General features: G+C 41.8%; 1 protein-coding gene across 2 annotated transcripts in view; it reads left to right on the forward strand.

Moving 5' to 3' along the window:
• Positions 1-450: 450 nt before the first annotated feature.
• The window catches only part of CLMP (CXADR like membrane protein), a 67690-nt gene continuing 48778 nt past the window's right edge, over positions 451-19362 (forward strand). Inside the window, exons 1-2 of one of the 2 annotated variants that reach the window (XM_035138753.2) lie at positions 451-465; positions 682-959. In XM_035138753.2, the coding sequence (XP_034994644.1) occupies positions 932-959 (28 nt within the window). In that variant the 5' untranslated portion in view covers positions 451-465; positions 682-931. Of the gene's footprint in view, positions 466-585; positions 960-19362 lie in introns of those variants that run through there. The other variant, XM_060268440.1, reaches the window with a different exon arrangement.

Here is a 19362-nt window from a genome sequence, read left to right on the forward strand (position 1 = left end):
AAAGTCATCCAAGTCGGTGCCCATTGCTGCCTCCTGTGGGAGTGAGTTCCATAGTTTAACTATGTGCTGTATGAATGTTTTCTCTTATCTATCCTGAATCTTCCAACATTCAGCTTCCACACGTTCTAGAATTATGAGAGAATTACTGTTATTTTCCATGTCGTTGGACTTCACTTTCTATCAGCCTCAGCAGGATGGCCAAGGGACAGGAAAGATGGGAGCTGCTGCTGCTGTGGTTATTAATATTTATTAAATTTATATCCTGCCCCTCGTTTCAAAGGTGCCTGGGGTGGCAAACAACTGACAAAGCAATCAAAACATATTTAAAACATGCTGTTGAAGTTCAGCAACACCTGGAATGCCACAGGCCCCTCCTACCCGAGGGACAATTATTTTCCAAGTTTAATCTACTTAACCATTTTGACACCAGTGCAATCTACTTGCTTTGCCACAGAACGTACAGGAGTAAGTAACAGCTCACCACATGAGCAGCCCTTCACTGTTAATCCTGGTTGATGGTTGGTAGGGAGGGGCTGTTCTGGGATTCAGCCATATGGTTAAAATTGTGCGCTGTGTATTTTCCTTCCCCTTTTCTCTCTTTCTTTCCAGACATGCGAAATTACTCTGTGCAGCCATAGATGTGTCTCTCAGCTGCACCGCCTCTTGTCTTTCCTCTTCCAGATGCTGACAGGCTCCGAACCAGCGGACAGAGAGAAACAGGCTCTCCTCGTATCTGCATGGAAACTGGATGGGGGGAAATGAATAGCAGAAGGGAAGAAGGAGCAAAGTTGGTTATTTTTCTGGCACATGGATGCAATTACATGGAGCACATTCCAGAGGCGTTACTTTGAATTCTGAGCAGGTCTGCCTGCCATTCCTGAGTGGAGAGAAGTAAAAAAGGGGGAAGAAAAGTCTCTCTCACAGAGACGGAATGTCTGCACTTTCTATCCTGTTTCTAGGTAAGTTGGAGGCTTTTGTTTTAGTATTTTCTAAAAGGAAAAAAAATTCTAACAAAAAAGGAGTTGCAACCACAACAGTAACTAGCAAGGGAGGGGCTCTTGGAAAAATAAGTTACTTTTTATGATATAAAGCGGGGGGCTGGCATCGAAGTTTGTTGAGCATGGAGATCATCTGTTTTCAATTTCTTGGCATTTTTATTATTTTTATGGAGAACAAAAATAGGGGGGGGGGAGAGTTAAAACTCAATTCCCATATCGGAATGAATAGAGTTTAAAGCATGAGGCTCTCTTCTCCTAAAGGTGTGGGCTGCTGTTGTTTTACACAAAAAGCTGTTGAAACTGATTAATGTTAAATACTTCTCTTGAAGAAATCTTAAACGCTGCCTACAGAGCTCACACACACATAAAAATGCTGAGGTTTTTACGATACAAAGCCTTAGACAACTTTGCCATCCGCACATTTGACCAACAAAGCATTGTTTCAAGATCGGGGGCCAATCTGCTCACTTTTGTGTACTGTATGTCGTTCTGCTCGGAAATTTATTTCTGATATTTTAAAGGAGCCCATTGTTTCCAACTGATACCATCGACAGCCCCAAATTAGAAACAGATGTGTTAAAAGTACATGGGAGGGAGGTGAAGAAGGGGAAAAGAGGGAGCGGGGATGCATGGGAGAAGAAAAGATAGACAAACTGAAGTGGGGAGCCAACAAAAGAGAGAAAATAAGAATGGGCCGAAGACAAACATAGGGGAAATAAAAGGGGAAAGGAAACAAGAGAAAGACAGTGGAAGAAAAGGAAAGTAATTTAACACATTACAGAGAGGAGAATCAGGTTTGCCACAGAGTCAACAGAGAACAGCAGCTAATAACGGCTTGCTGATGAGTGTACCTGTAAGATTCAAATTTTCCCAAATGTGTTGCTTACACCTTCACGCTTTCCATTTTTAGCTGCATAACTAAATTATATCTGGCATTTCAGCTGACTTTAAGCTACCTTGGGAAACCATTTATTTAAGTAGTGGGAGCTTATCCACTTACCTGGGAGTAAGCCCCACCAAACTCAATGGGACTTTCCTCTGAGCAGACATGAACAAAATTACATGGTTATAGATGTTCTTAAATGTCTTCCGTTGAAATCAATGGGACTTCTAAGTGTTTAACTTGAGCTGGATTGTGTCCAGTGTGCGAAAGGACCAGAAAGGCAGGGAGAGAAATCCAGGGGAACCAGTGAAGCACTGAAAATTATTCAAAAGTCTATTTAAAATGCTTTTTTATAATACATGTTATCACCGTCAGCTACTTATACCACAACAAAAGGTTGATAATTATTTGCCGTAGATGGCAAACAAGGACAACAACAACCCCAAAAAGCTGCTGGCTGTTGTGTCATCTTCATAAAAGGCAAACTAAGTTAGTACTGATACGTCCCACATAAAAGGCATTCTCTGTAAAATGGAGGAGGTAAAAAGATGGAGGAAATGATTAAGAAAGGCAGGCTTGAGTAAAATGAGACGAAGGCTGGCCTCCCTTGTGACTGAGGCAGCCACAGCCTCCTCCACCTCTCCAGAGACATCACAGTGTGGAGAACAAGCTTTCCCCTCAATTCCACTTTCCACATTGGATTGACAAGCAGGCAGCTCTGTGAAAAATCCCATATCAGCGCATCGCAAAGGGCTGCTATGCCTTCATCCCTCCTCACCAGTCTGGAAGACCCAGAGTAGATTCAGAGACTCCTCCTCTTTTAGGAAAGCAGATGGACATAAGAAAATAGCAAGAGCTTGCTGGATCAAGCCAAGGGCCCATCTAGCCCAGGATCCTGCTTTCAGAGCGGCCACCCAGATGCCTGTGCGACAGAGAGACTACTCAAGCACAAGAGTAACCTCCTCCCCATGGTTTCCAGCAACTAGTATTCAGAAGCATTACCACCCAGAGATGGTACAGAGGATGAAAGCATGAGGAAGGATGGAGTACAAGGTTTTGCTAGCTGATGCTTCTAAGGGTGTGAATCGATGGACCCTGGATTATCAGCAAGAGCTGGGCGAGGCATAAACATGAATGACCTATTCAAATTCTTGTCTCCTACCAGCTGTCACATACTGCAGTCTGTGTAAAGGTTTCCATCTCTTGAGCAACTCCAAACTTTTGGGTCTCCCACAGGAAATGGGACGTTGCGGTGATGTTGCAAAATGTCCGCGGTGGGTAGGCAAGTGGGAGCACGTGCCCTCTCTCATTAGCCTTGGCGCCAAGTCCCAATACATAGTAGGTTGAGAATGACAGTATTTCACATTTCCCAACTTTCTGGGCACATCAGACTTAATCAGAAGACAGACAACCAATATCTTGCACTTGCTTTAGCCCCAACATGGCACAAACCTTTTTTTGCCAAAATCTACAACTATTCAAAGGCAGCTTACTCGCAGGAAATGTGATATGCACTGATAGAATACAATGGGAACAAATTAAGTACAAATGGGTACAAACTGCTTTATGACCCACCCAAAAGACTAATGGAGACACTCCATATTAAGGTTGTTGGGTTCAGGCTCTGTTTGTAGGATACCTGAAGGCAATTTGGCCAGCTGCTGTGGGAAGGAGGATGCTGGAGTAAATAGGTTTTTGGCATGATCCAACAGAGCATGTAATATGAGGTTTCTTCTGCATGCAGTGTTTCTCCCCTAGTTTTCACATTTTGTGGCCATTTGAATGAAATCGCAATACCGGGGAGTTTCCCTCCTCCTTTGGGATAATATCAGGGATTTGTAATGGATAAACTGAGCAATGGCCAGCCCTCAAGGCCAGTTCACTAGCAGGAACACGAGTATGGAGAGTTGTAGTTCTGTTCAAAGGCAAGAGGATGGAAATTGCAACAGGACAGCACAACGTATAAATTTGTGGGCAAATATTACCAGAAATGCATTTTTTTCAAACATTCACTTTTAACACAGCACATACCCATCCTCATATTTCTGTGCAACCATTTAACTATGCCCATGTTGCTCCTGCTGAAGAAATTCATGCTTGTATTTCATTTCTGCTTTGTGCAAGGTTAAAGGCTATAGCCAAATTGTCCATTTCTTTGGTAGAAAAGAATGCCTTTAAAGATTTTTCATGTGTAATGTGCAGTTGGGCAAAGTAACAAAAAATAAAGGAGTTCCAAGAGCTGTGCTGTGCTACTGTTCTGAAAATGCTGCAGGAGACTTCACTGTGCAAGTTCTGTCCCATACTAGTAAAAGTTAGAATATGGAAAGTCAACACACTCATCATGGTCCTACGTGCACAAAATTTGCAGAAGTTAGGAGTCCCAATATCTAGTAGTGTTGGCACAAAAAGAAGTTCCAATTATTTCAGTCCCTGTTATTATTACTAACAACAATGGGTCATAGCCAAATGAAGAGTTTCACAGGGACAAGGACTGCGCAATGGCACTGCCCTGTCCACTATTCTCCCCGTGTGCCACTGTGTGCCCTCAGTAAATCGGCTCCGTACATTAGGGTTCCGCAAACCCCTGCAGATTTATGGAGGCAGGGCAGATCAAATACCTAGAGGAGAGGGCAGGTTACCTATAAAGAGTACAGAGCAGGCATAGGCAAACTCCGGCCCTCCAGGTGTTTGGGACTACAATTCCCATCATCCCTAGCTAACAGGACCAGTGGTCAGGGATGATGGGAATTGTACTCCCAAACATCTGGAGGGCTGGAGTTTGCCTATGCCTGGTACAGAGGATGGAAGCATGAGGAATGATGGAGGACAAAAAGTTGGTAGCTGTTAATAGTTCTTGCAGTAGAGAAACTGTTTCATTTGATACCACCCAGCACTTCCAAGCCACTTCCAAGCTGAAGTTCTCAAAGCACCTCCTTGTTTTCTTTAGACTCTGGTATGCTGAACGAGTCTTATGAATACTCCAATGCAGGGGTTCCCAACAAAATTTTCTCGAGGACCCCTCATCGAGCCGCTATTGTGACAAGGACCCCCATTAATTCCTAATCCTAAAATTAAAAACTGAGAGCCAAATTAAGAGTCTTTTTATATTTTATATTTATACGTTTTTTACAGTTCTTCCTCTTCATCTGTAGGCCTTTGTCATTTTAACGAACCACTTTTTAACCAACGGTCCATTTTTAACTACGCGAACTGTAGCTTCCGCGAAAAACAACGCTTTGTTTACAAACACTACTGTTTTGCAAAGAGGCAGCGCATGCCAGGGAGGAGGGAGGGGAATGGAGAAGACAGGGTACCTGCGCAGTAGCGCACAAATGAAGCCGACGTGCGCAAAGCATCTTGGGGAGGTGAGCGTTAGTAGAATGCGCGCGCTGCCTCTTTGCAAAATAGTAGTGTTTGTAAAGCGCCACCTAACGGCATACAGCAGAACTACTGCCTCTATCTAATTCTAGTTTTGCGCTAGACTCTGCTCATGCAGGAAGCGGCCAAAACAAAAAATCTGTTATCATACAAAATATATTTAATTTTTTTTTATTCTAATAGCATCTTGCGGACCCCTCTGGTATAGCTCGCGGACCCCTGGGGGTCCCCGGACCACCTGTTGGGAACCACTGCTCCAATGCATACCTAGAGCTGTGCATAGAGATACCATACCCTGGAGCTGTAAGGTCTGAAACAGGGCGTCACTGATTATATTTGGCATGTTTGATAATCTGGCCCATTATACGAATCTGCATAACTTATGCACAGGAGATGTCTTTTCTGGCTGTAGAACTTGGACTTACAGAGCACAATCCCCCCCCCCAAACAGGATTACACACATTGCATTGTTAATTTCCCATGTTCCATCAATCTAGTAATGTATATAACAAGCTAAAATCAGCTATTCATTGGGGCATGGGGGCGTGGAATAAGGCTGTTTTATTCGCTGATGTTTTCTTGTGCATTCAATTGTTTACACAGCTGATGGATTAGCGCTTGCTCTATAGCAGTGTTTCTCAACCTTTTTTGGGCCACGGCACACTTGTTCCATGAAAAAAATCACGAGGCACACCACCATTAAAAAAGTTAAAAAATTTAACTCTGTGCCGCCCTATATTGACTATATAATTATGACTGTAATTTAACCCATGTGCAACTGTACTTCGTGCCTATTTTATAGTTTTGTTTTTCATCGTTTAATTTCCATCAGCTGTCATAACTGTTCTGTTTTATATACATTATGAATATTTTTTTAAGCTTTACCTCCCCCCCCAAAAAAAATATTACAATAGTTCAGCCAGCTATCTCCCTGTCTTGCTATTTCCCCCCTAGGCATTTTATTTTATTTGAATATGTATAGGCCCCCTATTAAGTAGGAAGGAGGAAATTAATCTCCCTCCCGCCGCCCCATGGGAGGGGAGAAGCCTTCAGACCCCCAATTCTCCTCTCCCGCGGTCCGAAGTGGTACAGTCCAGGCAAGGCTCTGCCTGCCCCCGGATTACAAGGGCGCGCACACTTCCAGGGGAGCTGCGGGGCGGCTCAAAGGTGAAAGGTTACCTTGGCTGCTGCTTGTGAGTAATTCCGGACTGCGAAGCCCAGCGTCCGCCACGCAGCCATGGCGAAGGACAGGCGAAGGAGGCAGGGGAGGCGGAGCAACCTCGATGCGGCTTAAGAGGGGCCGGCGGCAGATCTGGAGTGCGCCTCCCTAGGGGGCCTCCCTAGACTCTAAAACCACCCTCCAGTCGTTTGCACTGAGCTTTGGGAAAGAGGAGGAGAAATATTGCTTTCCGGCGGTAATAGCGGTGTGCATTGGCACGTGACAATGCAAATCGCCGTTCTCGTCGCCGCACGTCGCGGCACACCAGCCAGCGTCTCGCGGCACACTAGTGTGCCGCAGAACAGCGGTTGAGAAATGCTGCTCTATAGCCAGCAGTATATGCTTGTAGCCATTTGAGGACAGGCATGTAGCTTTATTAGGTCCTGTAAAACAAAGCATGGTCAGATAAGATAAGATGAGGGGTGGGTTTTTTTTTGTTTTTGTTTTTGACAAGAGACTTGTGGAAAAGGAATCCTAAATCCTACAAGCAATTGTGAGAACCAGATTCCCTTGCCCTCAATGCTGAAGCTGCTAAGCAATGCTCCTGCAGGGTATATCCTACAGATGGCATTTCAAATGAAGGTGTTAATTGGATTATCTGTGGTGGAAGGTTTGCTGGCACTTGTTATATTCTATCATCATCAATGGCAGTTGGATTATTATATATTCCAGATGGAGGATGTGTGTGTGTGTGTGACAAAGAGAGCAACAGCCTCGAACCCTGGCTGCCCACATCCTGGTTCAAAACTCTAACCGCTACACAACAGTGACTCCTCAACACCACACGGGTTTGTGTGCGTGCGTGCGTGCGTGCGCACGCTAAGATTTGAAAGAGGCTCACTTACAGAACCCATTTATATAGCAGTTTAGAGGTGCAAATCCAAAAAGTCACTGTTAGAAGCCATCGTTAATGGGGCACTCAAAAAGATAGGACGTCGTGCTTCACACTTAAGCCCATGACAGGATCTCGAAAGGTCTAATTTGGACGCTCTTTTTCGGTTCTTGTTTTCCCCCCGTCTCTGTAAATCGGGTCAAAGCGCTACATCGACTAGAAAGTATATTTGATTTCTAAAAAGGTTCTCTTGCACTTTTTTTTATAGGGCATAAACACCATCCATCCATTATTCATCTTAAACTCAGATGGTGCCGTTCTTGGTGCCGTTTGTGGAAGTGTCCCTATCTTTCACCTTCCCCTCAGGGCTTTGTAAACTGGCAATCTCTTCTCACATCTTGTGTTAAGTCCCAGGTACTATTATTATATATGCATAGCGTATGCATGTCTTTTTTTTTTTTTTTTTTTTTTTTTTTTTTCCATATAATTTTTTATTAATTTTATATACAATAACAAATCACCTAAAAAGGAAGAAAAAGCAATACCATACCCAAAAGGAAAAGTAATCCACAGGTATCCCTTTACAGCTTACATCCCTCAAATAAAGTTATCATCTTATACAAATCGTCAACCTGGGTTTATATCTCAAATTGCAATATTTTCTTTCCTGATCCACATTTCCTTCTTCGCCCCGTCTTCCCCCATTTGACTTCCCCCTCTCTCTCTTATGGTTTTATTTCCATCCGATTATTTTCGTCCCTATATGCTTTACCAGATACCCTTATCCATTTTATTCTTGGCTGTATATTTACGTCCTGGTTACATACCCTCTTGTTGCATTTTGTAATGGCCATTTACCGATTTTTTTTTTCCTTCCCCATTTTGTTTTCTCCTTGGTCTTACTTTTGCTAAATCTTACAGTAGTCTTTCCTATAAATTATAAATTTTTCCCATTCTTTTTGAAACTTTTGTTGTTTTTGGTCTCTAATTCTCCCCGTTAACCTCGCTAGCTCTGAGTATTCTATCAACTTCTCTCTCCAGTCTTCTATTGTTGGCACCTCCATTGTTCTCCATTTTTGCGCTAGAATAACCCTTGCGGCCGTGGTGGCGTACATGAAAAGTTTGTGATCTCCTTTCTTTATGCTTCTGCTTAAAATTCCTAGTAGCATTTCTTCAGGTCTTTTTGGGAACGTGTATCTTAACAGTCTTTTAAGTTCATTGTATATTTGTTCCCAATAGATTTTTACCTTTTCACAAAGCCACCACATGTGGTAATAGTCTCCTTCTTTGATGTTACACTTCCAACATTTTTTATTACTAGACTTATTAATTTTTGCAAGTTTGACCGGCGTAAGATGCCATCTAAACATCATTTTCATGATGTTTTCTTTTAAAAGAGTGCAAGCTGTAAATTTAATTTGGTACTTCCAAAGGTTTTGCCACTGATCAATACTGATATTATGACCTAGATCTAATGCCCATTTAATCATGCACTCTTTAGTAGCTTCATCTTTCGTATTCCAGTCTAGAAGGAGGTCATACATCTTAGTTAACAATTTTTCTTTACCTTCCAGTATTTCTAGTTGAAATTTAGATTTTTTACTCTCGAAACCGTGGTTCTTATTGTCTTTTTTGAACAAATCATATATCTGGTGATATTGTAGCCAGCCTATACCCTTTTCTTTCAATTGTTCATAAGATAGGGTTTTCCATCCCTCTTCAGTTTCTATAAGGAGATCTTCATAACAAAGCCAGTTTGTTTCCATGTTCGTTTTTTTGATTGTTAAAATTTCTGTTGGCGACAGCCACCTTGGGGTTCTCCTTTCTATTAGGCTTTTAATTCTGTTCCAAACTTCATACAGTGGCCTCCTAAACACATGTGATAGGAAGCCTCTGTGCGATTTTACTTTTTCATGCCAAAGGTAGCTGTGCCATGTAAACCTGTTGTTGAAACCTTCAAGGTCCAAGAGATCGGGATCACTTAAAGTTGCCCATTCTTTTAGCCATATCATGCATGAAGCCTCATAGTAAATCTTAAGGTCTGGCAATGAGAACCCCCCCCTCTCTTTTCTATCTGTTAAGATCTTATACTTTATTCGTGGGGGTTTCCCCTGCCATATGTACCTAGAGATTTCCTTCCTCCATTCCTCAAAGATGCTGACACCTTTTACTACCGGAATCATTTGAAATAAAAATAAAAGCCTTGGTAATATATTCATTTTCACTGTGGCGATCCTACCCCACAGTGACAGGTATAGTTTTTTCCATGTTTCTAGGTCTTTTTTGATATCACTCCAAGTTTTTATATAATTGTCGTTAAACAGATTTATATTTCTTTCCGATAACCATATTCCTAGGTATTTTACTTTTTTCACTATTTCAATACCATAATTCCTTTGCAGATCTTCTCTTTCCTTCTTCATCAGATTTTTAACTATCATTTTGGTTTTATTTTTATTTAGTCTAAATCCTGCTACTGCTCCAAATGCGCCCATTTCCTTCATTAATTCTGCTAGACCAACGTCGGGATCTTCCAGGATTATCACCAGGTCGTCGGCGAAGGCCTTCTGCTTGTATTCTCTCTTTCCAATCTTTATCCCACTTATCCCCTTGTTCTCTCTTATTTTATCCAACAATACTTCTAAAACTAAGATGAATAACAAAGGGGATAAGGGGCACCCTTGCCTTGTTCCTTTCCTGATGTTTATCTCCTCTGATAATGTATTATTTATTATCAGTTTGGCCCTCTGCTTGGTGTATATTGCTTCAATGCTTTGTCTAAATTCCCTTCCCATGTCTCTTTTTTCTAATATCTTTTTCATAAACTCCCAGGATATATTGTCAAACGCCTTTTCGGCGTCGACAAATATCAAAGCTGCCTTTTTATCAATTCTTAACTCCAGGTATTCAATAATATCTACCACTGTTCTCACGTTGTTTTTCATTTGGCGGCCTGGTAAAAATCCTGTCTGGTCTTTGTGTATAAGTTCGGATAGCACTTTTTTAAGTCTAGTTCCCAGGATATCGGCGAATAGTTTGTAATCTGAATTCAGAAGAGAAATCGGCCTATAATTTCTGACATCCATCAATTCTGAATTTTCTTTCGGAATTAGGGTAATATAGGCCTCTTCCCAGGAATTTGGAATCTTTCCTTTTAACATAATTTCATTCATTAATTTAGTCAAGATAGGCGTCACCTCATCTTTCAGTTCTTTGTAATACTTGGCCGTCAGCCCATCTGGGCCTGGCGCCTTTCCTATTTTCATTTTTTTTATTCCCTCCTGTACTTCTTCTTCTGTTATATAGGCATTTAATAAGTTAGTTTGCTCTTCTGTTATTCTCCTTAATCTGCAATTTTCTAAATAGCTGTCTATTTCTTCTCCTTTTTCCTTCCCCTTCTGGTATAATTCCTTATAAAATTTTTGGAATGCATTCCTTATACTTTTAGGGTTTCCTGTCACCTTACCATCTTTTTGTATTTGACTAATATAGTTTTGTCTTTGTCTTTTTTTCAGTTGCCAGGCTAGAAGTTTGCCACACTTATTTGCGTGTTCAAAATTCTTTTGTTTAATCCATTTTAATTTCCATTCCACTTCTTGACTAAGCAGAGTGGAAAATTGGGCCCGCAACATCTTTATTTTTTGTTTTATATCTTTATTCCCTGGGTTCAAACTCAGTTGTCTTTCATTTTCTAGCAAGTCTTTTGTTATTTGATCTTTCTTCTTTTCTCTTTCCCTTTTTTTTATACTATTTTGTTTTATTAGGAAACCCCTCATAAAAGCTTTCCCTGCATCCCAGACCCAGTTAAGTTCTGATCCCTCTTTTAGATTAAATTTAAGGTATTCCTTGAATGCTTCCCGGGCTTTATCAACAATTCTTTGGTCCTGAAACAGGCCTTCATTCATTTTCCACCGAAAGGGGGAAGGTTGCTCATCTGACATTTCTAGATATACTGGATTATGATCTGAAAGTGTCCTGGGTGGAATATCTATTTTCAAAATTTTAGTGCTTAGTTCTCTCGATAGCCAAATGTAGTCTATTCTTCCCGCACTTTGATTGGGTTCGGAAAAGAACGTATATTGATTAGATGTGGGATTTTTATGTCTCCAGCCATCGATCAGGTCCAGCCTTTCCACCATTTTAAGAAAAGAACTTGGTAATTTACCATCCTTACTCACTTTTTTCCTTTTCGTTCTATCTAGTAGTGGGTCCACCACCCCATTGAAATCTCCCATTAGGAGCATTTTTTCCTCTATATACTCTAGTAACCTTTTCTCTAATTTTTTATAAAATATTGCTTTCCTCTGATTTGGAGCATATATTCCCACTACCAGAATCTTTTCCCCCTGTACCATGATTCGGGCTGCTATTACTCTCCCCTCTTCATCCTTAAAAGCCAATTCCGGTTTAAATTTCTCTTTGATATATAATACCACACCTCTCTTTTTCTTTTCGCTTAAAGATGTAAATTCCCTTCCTAATTTTTTATTCACCAGGACCCTTTCGTGTTTTTTTGAAATGTGTGTCTCCTGTAAGCATATTAGATCTAATTTTTCTTTTGTCAGGACATATTCGAATTTGTTTCTTTTACTTTTATTATTTAGTCCATTCACGTTCCAAGATTTAATTTTCAATACCATGGTTTATTCCTTTAAATAGATTTTTATTAAGTTTATGAAAATACCGGTTTTGGTCCTATGACTGTTCCTCTTTATCAATATCTACGTCTGAATTTCTTTCTTCTTCATCAATGCTTTTCTCTTCTCTTTCCCCTAACATGTCTTCTTCATTATCGTTTTCCTCCCCTCCTATTGCCCCTTCTTCACTACTTTTCTCCATTCCTAAGGCCTGTCCGTACTTTCTTCTGAACTTTCCTATATCGTTCTGGTTTTTGACCGTAGTTCTTATGCCTTTATAATAGAAGGTGAGTCCAACCGGGTTTTCCCATCTAAAACCAATATCATTTCTCCTTAATACTTCAATGAACTCTCGGAATTTTTCTCTTTTGCGTAACAGTCTAGTAGGCACTTCTTTAAATATGGTTATTTCCCTCCCATCGATTGCCAGTTTACTTATAAAGCTTTGTCTAAGGATTTCATTCCTTAGAAACATCGAATTAAATATTACCAAGCAGTCCCCCGGGAGTTTTCTCGCCTTTGCCTTCACTGACTTGACTTTGATTCTAAATGCATTTAGAATTGCCCCTTCTATCTCCTCTTTGGTGCGTCCCAACCAGTTCGCTATTCCATTTGAAAGTTTTTCCTTTATATTCTCATCTTGCTCCTCAGGAAGGCCTCTAAATTTCAAATTTTGCTGCCTCTGTCTAAGTTCCATAAGAGCCATATTATCTAACATTTCTTCTTTTTCCTTCTTTAGTTTAGCTATCTCCTCCCTTAAACCCTCAGTTTCTTTCTTTATCTCTTTCACCTCTTTCTGCACTCTTTTAGTGTTTTCCTCCAAGCCTTTAGTTTTCCCCGCTACCTCTTTAATTTCTTGAGTCAATTCTCCCACCACCTTCTCAAATTTTAGATCTATTGAAGCCTGTATATCACCCAATTTTTTTTCAATATTCTGTTCACTTTGCTTAATTTCTTTTTTGATTTCATTTAAGAGTCCCTCCCAGTCTTTACCTTCTTTACCTTCCTCCTGCCTGGAGGGGCGTCTATCAGATGGCGTTGCCATTGATTTTGCTCCTCTTTTCTCCCCCATTTTACCAACAATCCACCCCTCCCCTAACACTCCACTAGTTTTAACCTTTCCTTTCCGCCGAGGTCCCTTATTTGTTTAAATTTCCCCCCCGTGGGAGGGGATAGAGAAGATACAGAAAAAAAGACACAACCCCCCCAAAAAAGGAGAAAAGAAACTCCCTACCCTCCCTACCCTCCCACCTTCCCCAAAGTCTCAGTGGGACGTTGTTACTGTTTTATTTACAGAGTTGGTATCTTTCTTCTTCTTTCTTCTTCTCCTTCTTCTTCCGTTGTAACAATAGAGGTTCACTGCTGGTAGGTTCTTTACAGTCTATTAAAGTTCAATAATCGTGGTAAAGCTCAGTAGTTCCGTATTAGTTCTGTCCTTCTGGGATAATATTGACTCAGAAGCACTTATCTCAGAGGTTCACACCCCAATTAAGGGTAGAGAGTCCACTTAGCCTCCAATAATCCTGGGGTAGGGTAATCCTCATGTAACACAAAAGATAGCAGATTTATGTCTCACAGTACTTAGAGAGAGAACAGCTTTATGTCGCTGGGTATCTCCTTCAATAGTACACTAGAGAAAAGAGAGGGTACGGCACGAAGTCACTGCACTAGAGACTCACACATCCGAGAAATTAGCGTGCTGTGGTTCCACCGTGCCCCAACAAAAAAGGTATCAGATATATTCCATTATAAGATAGGCCATATATAATTTCCTTCCCCATATATCTCAAGTCAATCTAGCTAATAAGCTAGTTTGCGCAAACGGGGAGAGTTCTCCTAAAATAAGCTCTTCTCCGTCTAGGCGACTCCAAGAACGCAAACCAAAGAGTAGTTTTACCTTTCCTCTCCCTTCTCAGGAGGGGGGGGGAGGCGGGTCTTTAGATCTCTATCACAAAAGCGAAGCGCCGTCCATTTAACCCCCTCAACCGATAGAATGTTTCTTCTTGCTGTGGTTAGATATAGTCGGCGTTTTCCTGCAACCTTGTAGCGGGCGCCATATTTAACTCCAAGCTGAGAGAGAGGTTCCGATAAGTCTTCCTAAGCCTTCTAGCGCTCAGCAAACATCCCGGCTTGTAAATCTGCTTACCGAGATATCTGCCAAGACTGCTTTTATAAGTCTTGGAGATAAGCTGCTTGCCACGGGAGCCTGAGGCTGCGTGGGGCGTGGTAGGCGATGTACTCCCTCGCACCCGCCACTCAATCCCCCCCCGAGGCCACTAATTCGGGCCCCGAAAGGGAGGAGAGCGGCTTTGGGCGCCGCTGAGTACCTGCGACTTCAAGGTAAGTCCCCCTTGAATCTCGGGTCCGTTAGCCTTACAGAAACCCGGTAAATTCCACGCCTCAACCGGAGCGACCACAGAGCGGTCGCTGCGCGCTCCCTTCTGTGTCCGCAGCTCACCGGAAGTCCGCCGCGTATGCATGTCTATGACATCCCCGATTCCAATTGGGTCTCTGGATCAAGCACAAATTTAAAAAAAGGAAAAGAAAAGAAAGCTCAATTCCTTCCCCAGGCTGTTTCCTAGGACAAGCATCACCAGAGCAGGGCGGCACTCCTCCATTCTGTACATATTTATGAGACATCCACTGGATGCTTTGTACAGTTGAGTCTGCCGAGTATTTTTTTTTTTAAAAAAAGAGCCTTGATAAAAATTTTAAGGGCTATGGAAATGTTTAATATAGAACTGAACTCTCCTTCAGAGCAAAGAAGCAGAGGAACACGAGGAAGTATTGAACAGAGCTTTGAAAAAAACCAAGCTGAAATGTATAGCCAAGAACATTTTCCTCTCCAACCCATTCAAGCTGCAATTTATTTATTTATTTTAAAAAATTGATTAATTAATTAAAATTACAGGGCTTTCAACCTTGAAGGCAAATCACTTTGTGACTTCATTGTTTAAATTTAGGTTCTGTTTTGTGGGGGATTGTTAAGACTTCAAGCAAAAGCCTCAGAGCACAGGGGCTGTCGCTTCCGATTACTTCCAGTGCCACTTCCAATTATTTCCAATCACCATTCTAGAGACAGGAGGGAAATTGAGCCAGATTCTTCATCATCATGCTTCCCGCCCAACCCACCTCCTGAACAAAAGGGCAATTTACCAAAGTGCTGCCCAAGATGGACCAAAGGGTATCGGGAGCAGATTCCGTTGTGGGGTCTACCTGAAATAACCCAGAGCAAATCCCGCCAAGGCAGACTGAACCAAACAGGAACTGTGATCAAAAGTGCTGTAGACTTTGGAGTCTTTCGTATGAAATAAGCCATGGGTAGGCAAGCTAAGGCCCGGGGGCCAGATCCAGCCCAATCGCCTTCTAAATCTGGCCCATGGACGGTCTGGGAATCAGCATGTTTTTACATGAGTAGAATGTGTCATTTTATTTAAAATGCATCTCTGGTTTATTTGTGGGGCCTGCCTGGTGTTTTTACATGAGTAGAATGTGTCCTTTTATTTAAAATGCATCTCTGGGTTATTTGTGGGGCCTGCCTGGTGTTTTTACATGAGTAGAATGTGTCCTTTTATTTAAAATGCATCTCTGGGTTATTTGTGGGGCCTGCCTGGTGTTTTTACATGAGTAGAATGTGTCCTTTTATTTAAAATGCATCTCTGGGTTATTTGTGGGGCCTGCCTGGTGTTTTTACATGAGTAGAATGTGTCCTTTTATTTAAAATGCATCTCTGGGTTATCTGTGGCGCATAGGAATTCATCATCGCCCCCCCCAAAAAAATACTCTGGCCCCCCACAAGGTCTGAGGGACAGTGGACCGGCCCACTGCTGAAAAAGTTTGCTGACCCCTGAAATAAGCTGTCAACTGAAGTCTGAAAAATATTCCGGAGCTGGCAAATTTGAACTCCCATTTCAACAAAAGGATAAGTTTTTGTGTATGTCACAGGATATTACCATGTACTCCATTAGAAAACGGTGATGTATAGTTAATAAGCTATGGCTATCTTGAAAATTAAGATTGGCTGCTTATTTGTGCATTTTAACAGCTCAAATTGCATGAGCAATGAACTCATGTGATACTGTAGCAGTAATTTGCTTCATTTTCACTCCCCCCCCCATGACATTAGGATCATTACAATGAGTGACAATATCATTTGGTTTCTATGAGGGGTTTTTATATCTTCTTACTGTGATGTGAGAATCAGCTCTCAGTATCTCAGGAGGAGTAATCCACCAGAAGACTACTGGCCTGGGAAAATCACAATGGAGCGTTAGTCAGTTTCCAGTGGACGTTGTACTACTGTGTACTGGTTGCTGGGATTATCCAAACAATGCTAGACTGGGTGGGCCTTATGCTGGTATTTTTCAGGAACAGTGTATACTCAGAGTGTATATAGGGTTGCCAGACTCAATAGAGGACAGGACTTCTGTGCCTTTAATTGCCCTGCTCTCTTTTGAGTCTGGAAACCTTAAAGAGAAACCAGCAGACCCTTTGCTTCAAAATTAAACAAAGGGTCTGCTGGTTTCTCTTTAAGGTTTCCAGACTCAAAAATGAGCAGGGCAATTAAAAGCACAGAAGTCCTGTCCTCTATTGCGTCTGGCAACCCTAAGTGTATAATCACTTAAAGCTGAAGTCATAACAACTATGTGTTAAGAATCCTGTGTAGGATCCTCTGTATATTAAACAAGACTGAACAAAATCAACCAATCAATCAAGGCTGAAGTAACAGATACACTCAGATGTCAGATGTCCTTCATAAGACTGGGGCACAGCTAGCGTTGGAACAGTTTTCACAATACCAGAAAGTAGAACTACTTCAAAAGCAGCTTAGGGGAGATTAAAATCAGTTAAGACGAGATCATAGCAAATTTCATTAGTTTTAATCTCTTCAACCATAAAAGGAACAATAACTGTGACTTGGCTCCTGACGCTCTTCGGTGCTGCATCAGGTTGTGTCTGAAGCAAGCTGAAACCTGTCAGAAGAGCTGGAGATGAGAATTAGTGAACAGGGGATTCAAAGATACAAACTGAAGGAACAACACTAGAACTCTTGCCTATTTCTCAGCTCTCTCCTTATACCCAAACTTTCCTTGTTTCTAAAAAAGCATCAAATTAATCAAAATAGGTGGGAGGATTCTACCCCTTGTTTCAGTTTTAAGCCCAATTCAGCATCCTATGAACCTTGCTCATATATGGTATAAATAGTATGTGAGACATGTTGATAGGTTTTTCTTAGTTCAGGGTCTGAATATGCCCTTTGTGGTGGTGTGTGCCAAATAAACCAGAAAAGGCTGCTCACTGGATAGTGGATGACAGGTTAAGTAAAGTTCAATCTCGATTTCTGTGGAGTAAAGTTTCCAGAGGAACTCACTCCTTGCCTTTTGAGTGGCTGATCCATAAATCCATATGTCACAAATTCAACAAAGGAATCCATTGAAAACAGCTGTTTTGCCTATCTTGACTTATAAACTAGAATTTGTGAACACCCAAAGAAGCTGAGTGTTGGAAGATATCAGGACAGGTGAAGGAAATGTCGTCTTCACACAGCTCATAGTTAAACTATGCAACTCACTCCCATGAGGCAGTGATGGCCAACAACTTGGATGGCTTTAAAAGTTCTTGTTGGCATCCATCTGTCTAGAGACAATGGAGTGTGCCTCCAGGGGTGAAGTCAAACCGCTGGAGCGCTGAAGTGATCTCCCCAGGGCACAAGCCTGGGGAGTGTGTATGGAGGTCCTGGGCTGCCCATAGGGCAAGACACACACACCCCAGGTTCGCTGATGTGGTTCAAGGAAAGCGGAACAATACGTTTAGTACCAGCTTGGCTGCAGGAATTGCCAGGAGGAGGTATACAGTACTAGGTACCATCCAACTGTCTTAGAGACTCCACTCCAGAACTGTGCAGGGTTTGCTCTTTAGCCTTTCTTCTTCCAAAGAGAAGAAGTGAAGTTTTCCTTCTCCTAGATGGGCTACTTCAGGCATCCCCAAACTGCGGCCCTCCAGATGTTTTGGCCTACAACTCCCATGATCCCTAGCTAACAGGACCAGTGGTCGGGGAAGATGGGAATTGTAGTCCAAAACATCTGGAGGGCCAAAGTTTGGGGATGCCTGGGCTACTTTCTCAAGTTCACAGGCCCCATCTGGCCCTCACTTCCCTCTACAGCACGTGCAGAAACCACCTTCTTGACCGTTGGACCCACTATTGGTCTCATCCACTCAATCCGCCAGAGCCTGTCTTCGCATGCTGGGGAAGTCCCTAACTCACTGAAGGTTTGACACCCAGCAGCAACCCTCACTTGGTTAAGTCAGCCAGTTGAAGCCATTCCTGGGGTGTGCTGACAGCTTCTAGGAGCCATAGATGAGAGCTGAGTGCAGGGTGGAGACCAAAGGTGGACAAACTACGCTATACTGGTCAGAGTCTTATGTTTTGCAGGTGGCTTAGCATTATCAAACAAACCATGCCATTATCGACCTTCCCCCAACGAGCTATCACCAGGCTGGCTTCACAAGGAAACTAGCTGGTGTTATTTCCAGCCATTACTAAATTCTTGAAATTATGAGTTTGCTCAAATTTCTAACCTTTTATTGAATCTAGAGGGGTTTTTTTTTGGGGGGGTGTCTTGCCCCCCCGAACCTTATAACAATATATACTTGCTTGCATGGAATTCATCAGGTTTGTTAATATAAAACTTTGGGTGACAAAATGGTTTATATTGAAACATTATATAAGTATTAGATTGCTGAATTAAAACTTTTTTAAAAAGCTTTTAGTATTTATCATATAGCTACAGCAATATTTGTGGAAGATGGATCATGGAACCGCTGAGCGCTAGAGGCACAGAATGTTCGAATCAAGCTCCAATTGCACTTTCAAAAGTGAAAGAAGGAACATATTTTAGCCTATAATATGTCACCTCCCAATGCTATTAATGCAATAGGAAAAGAGCTTTTTTTAAAGTACACCTTTTGTTCAGTGTTCTTATGCGGCTCTTTAATTACATGTTAATATGTTGAAAATTCAAACATCAGTTTTAGAATCACATTTTAAAATGCCCCCAAAACTCCACCCACGGTTATCTATTTTCAATGTATTATAGACTAGGCTCTCATTTTTGTTAAACACGTGTATGTTTTGGGAGGGGAATAAGCTTCAGCCTCCCCAATGCTTTCATTGCTGTTGCTTCTAATTTATTACGGTATTATTATTTTAATTAGGTGTGGTACTGATATCTTGGCAAAAGTGCTGCAGGCGTCAGGACAAAATGGCTGCCAGGGGCAGGAAAAAAAAGAGGTGACAGTACTCAGAACAGTACTGGCGAATACTATCACAAGAAAAAGTACGGAGCCTCTGAAAGCCAGTTTCCCCATCAGTGACCTGAACTTCAATGAAACATAGGATAGCAGCAGCATGCCCA

This window comes from Zootoca vivipara, chromosome 15 (genome assembly GCF_963506605.1).
Source record: "Zootoca vivipara chromosome 15, rZooViv1.1, whole genome shotgun sequence".
Lineage (NCBI taxonomy): Eukaryota > Metazoa > Chordata > Lepidosauria > Squamata > Lacertidae > Zootoca > Zootoca vivipara.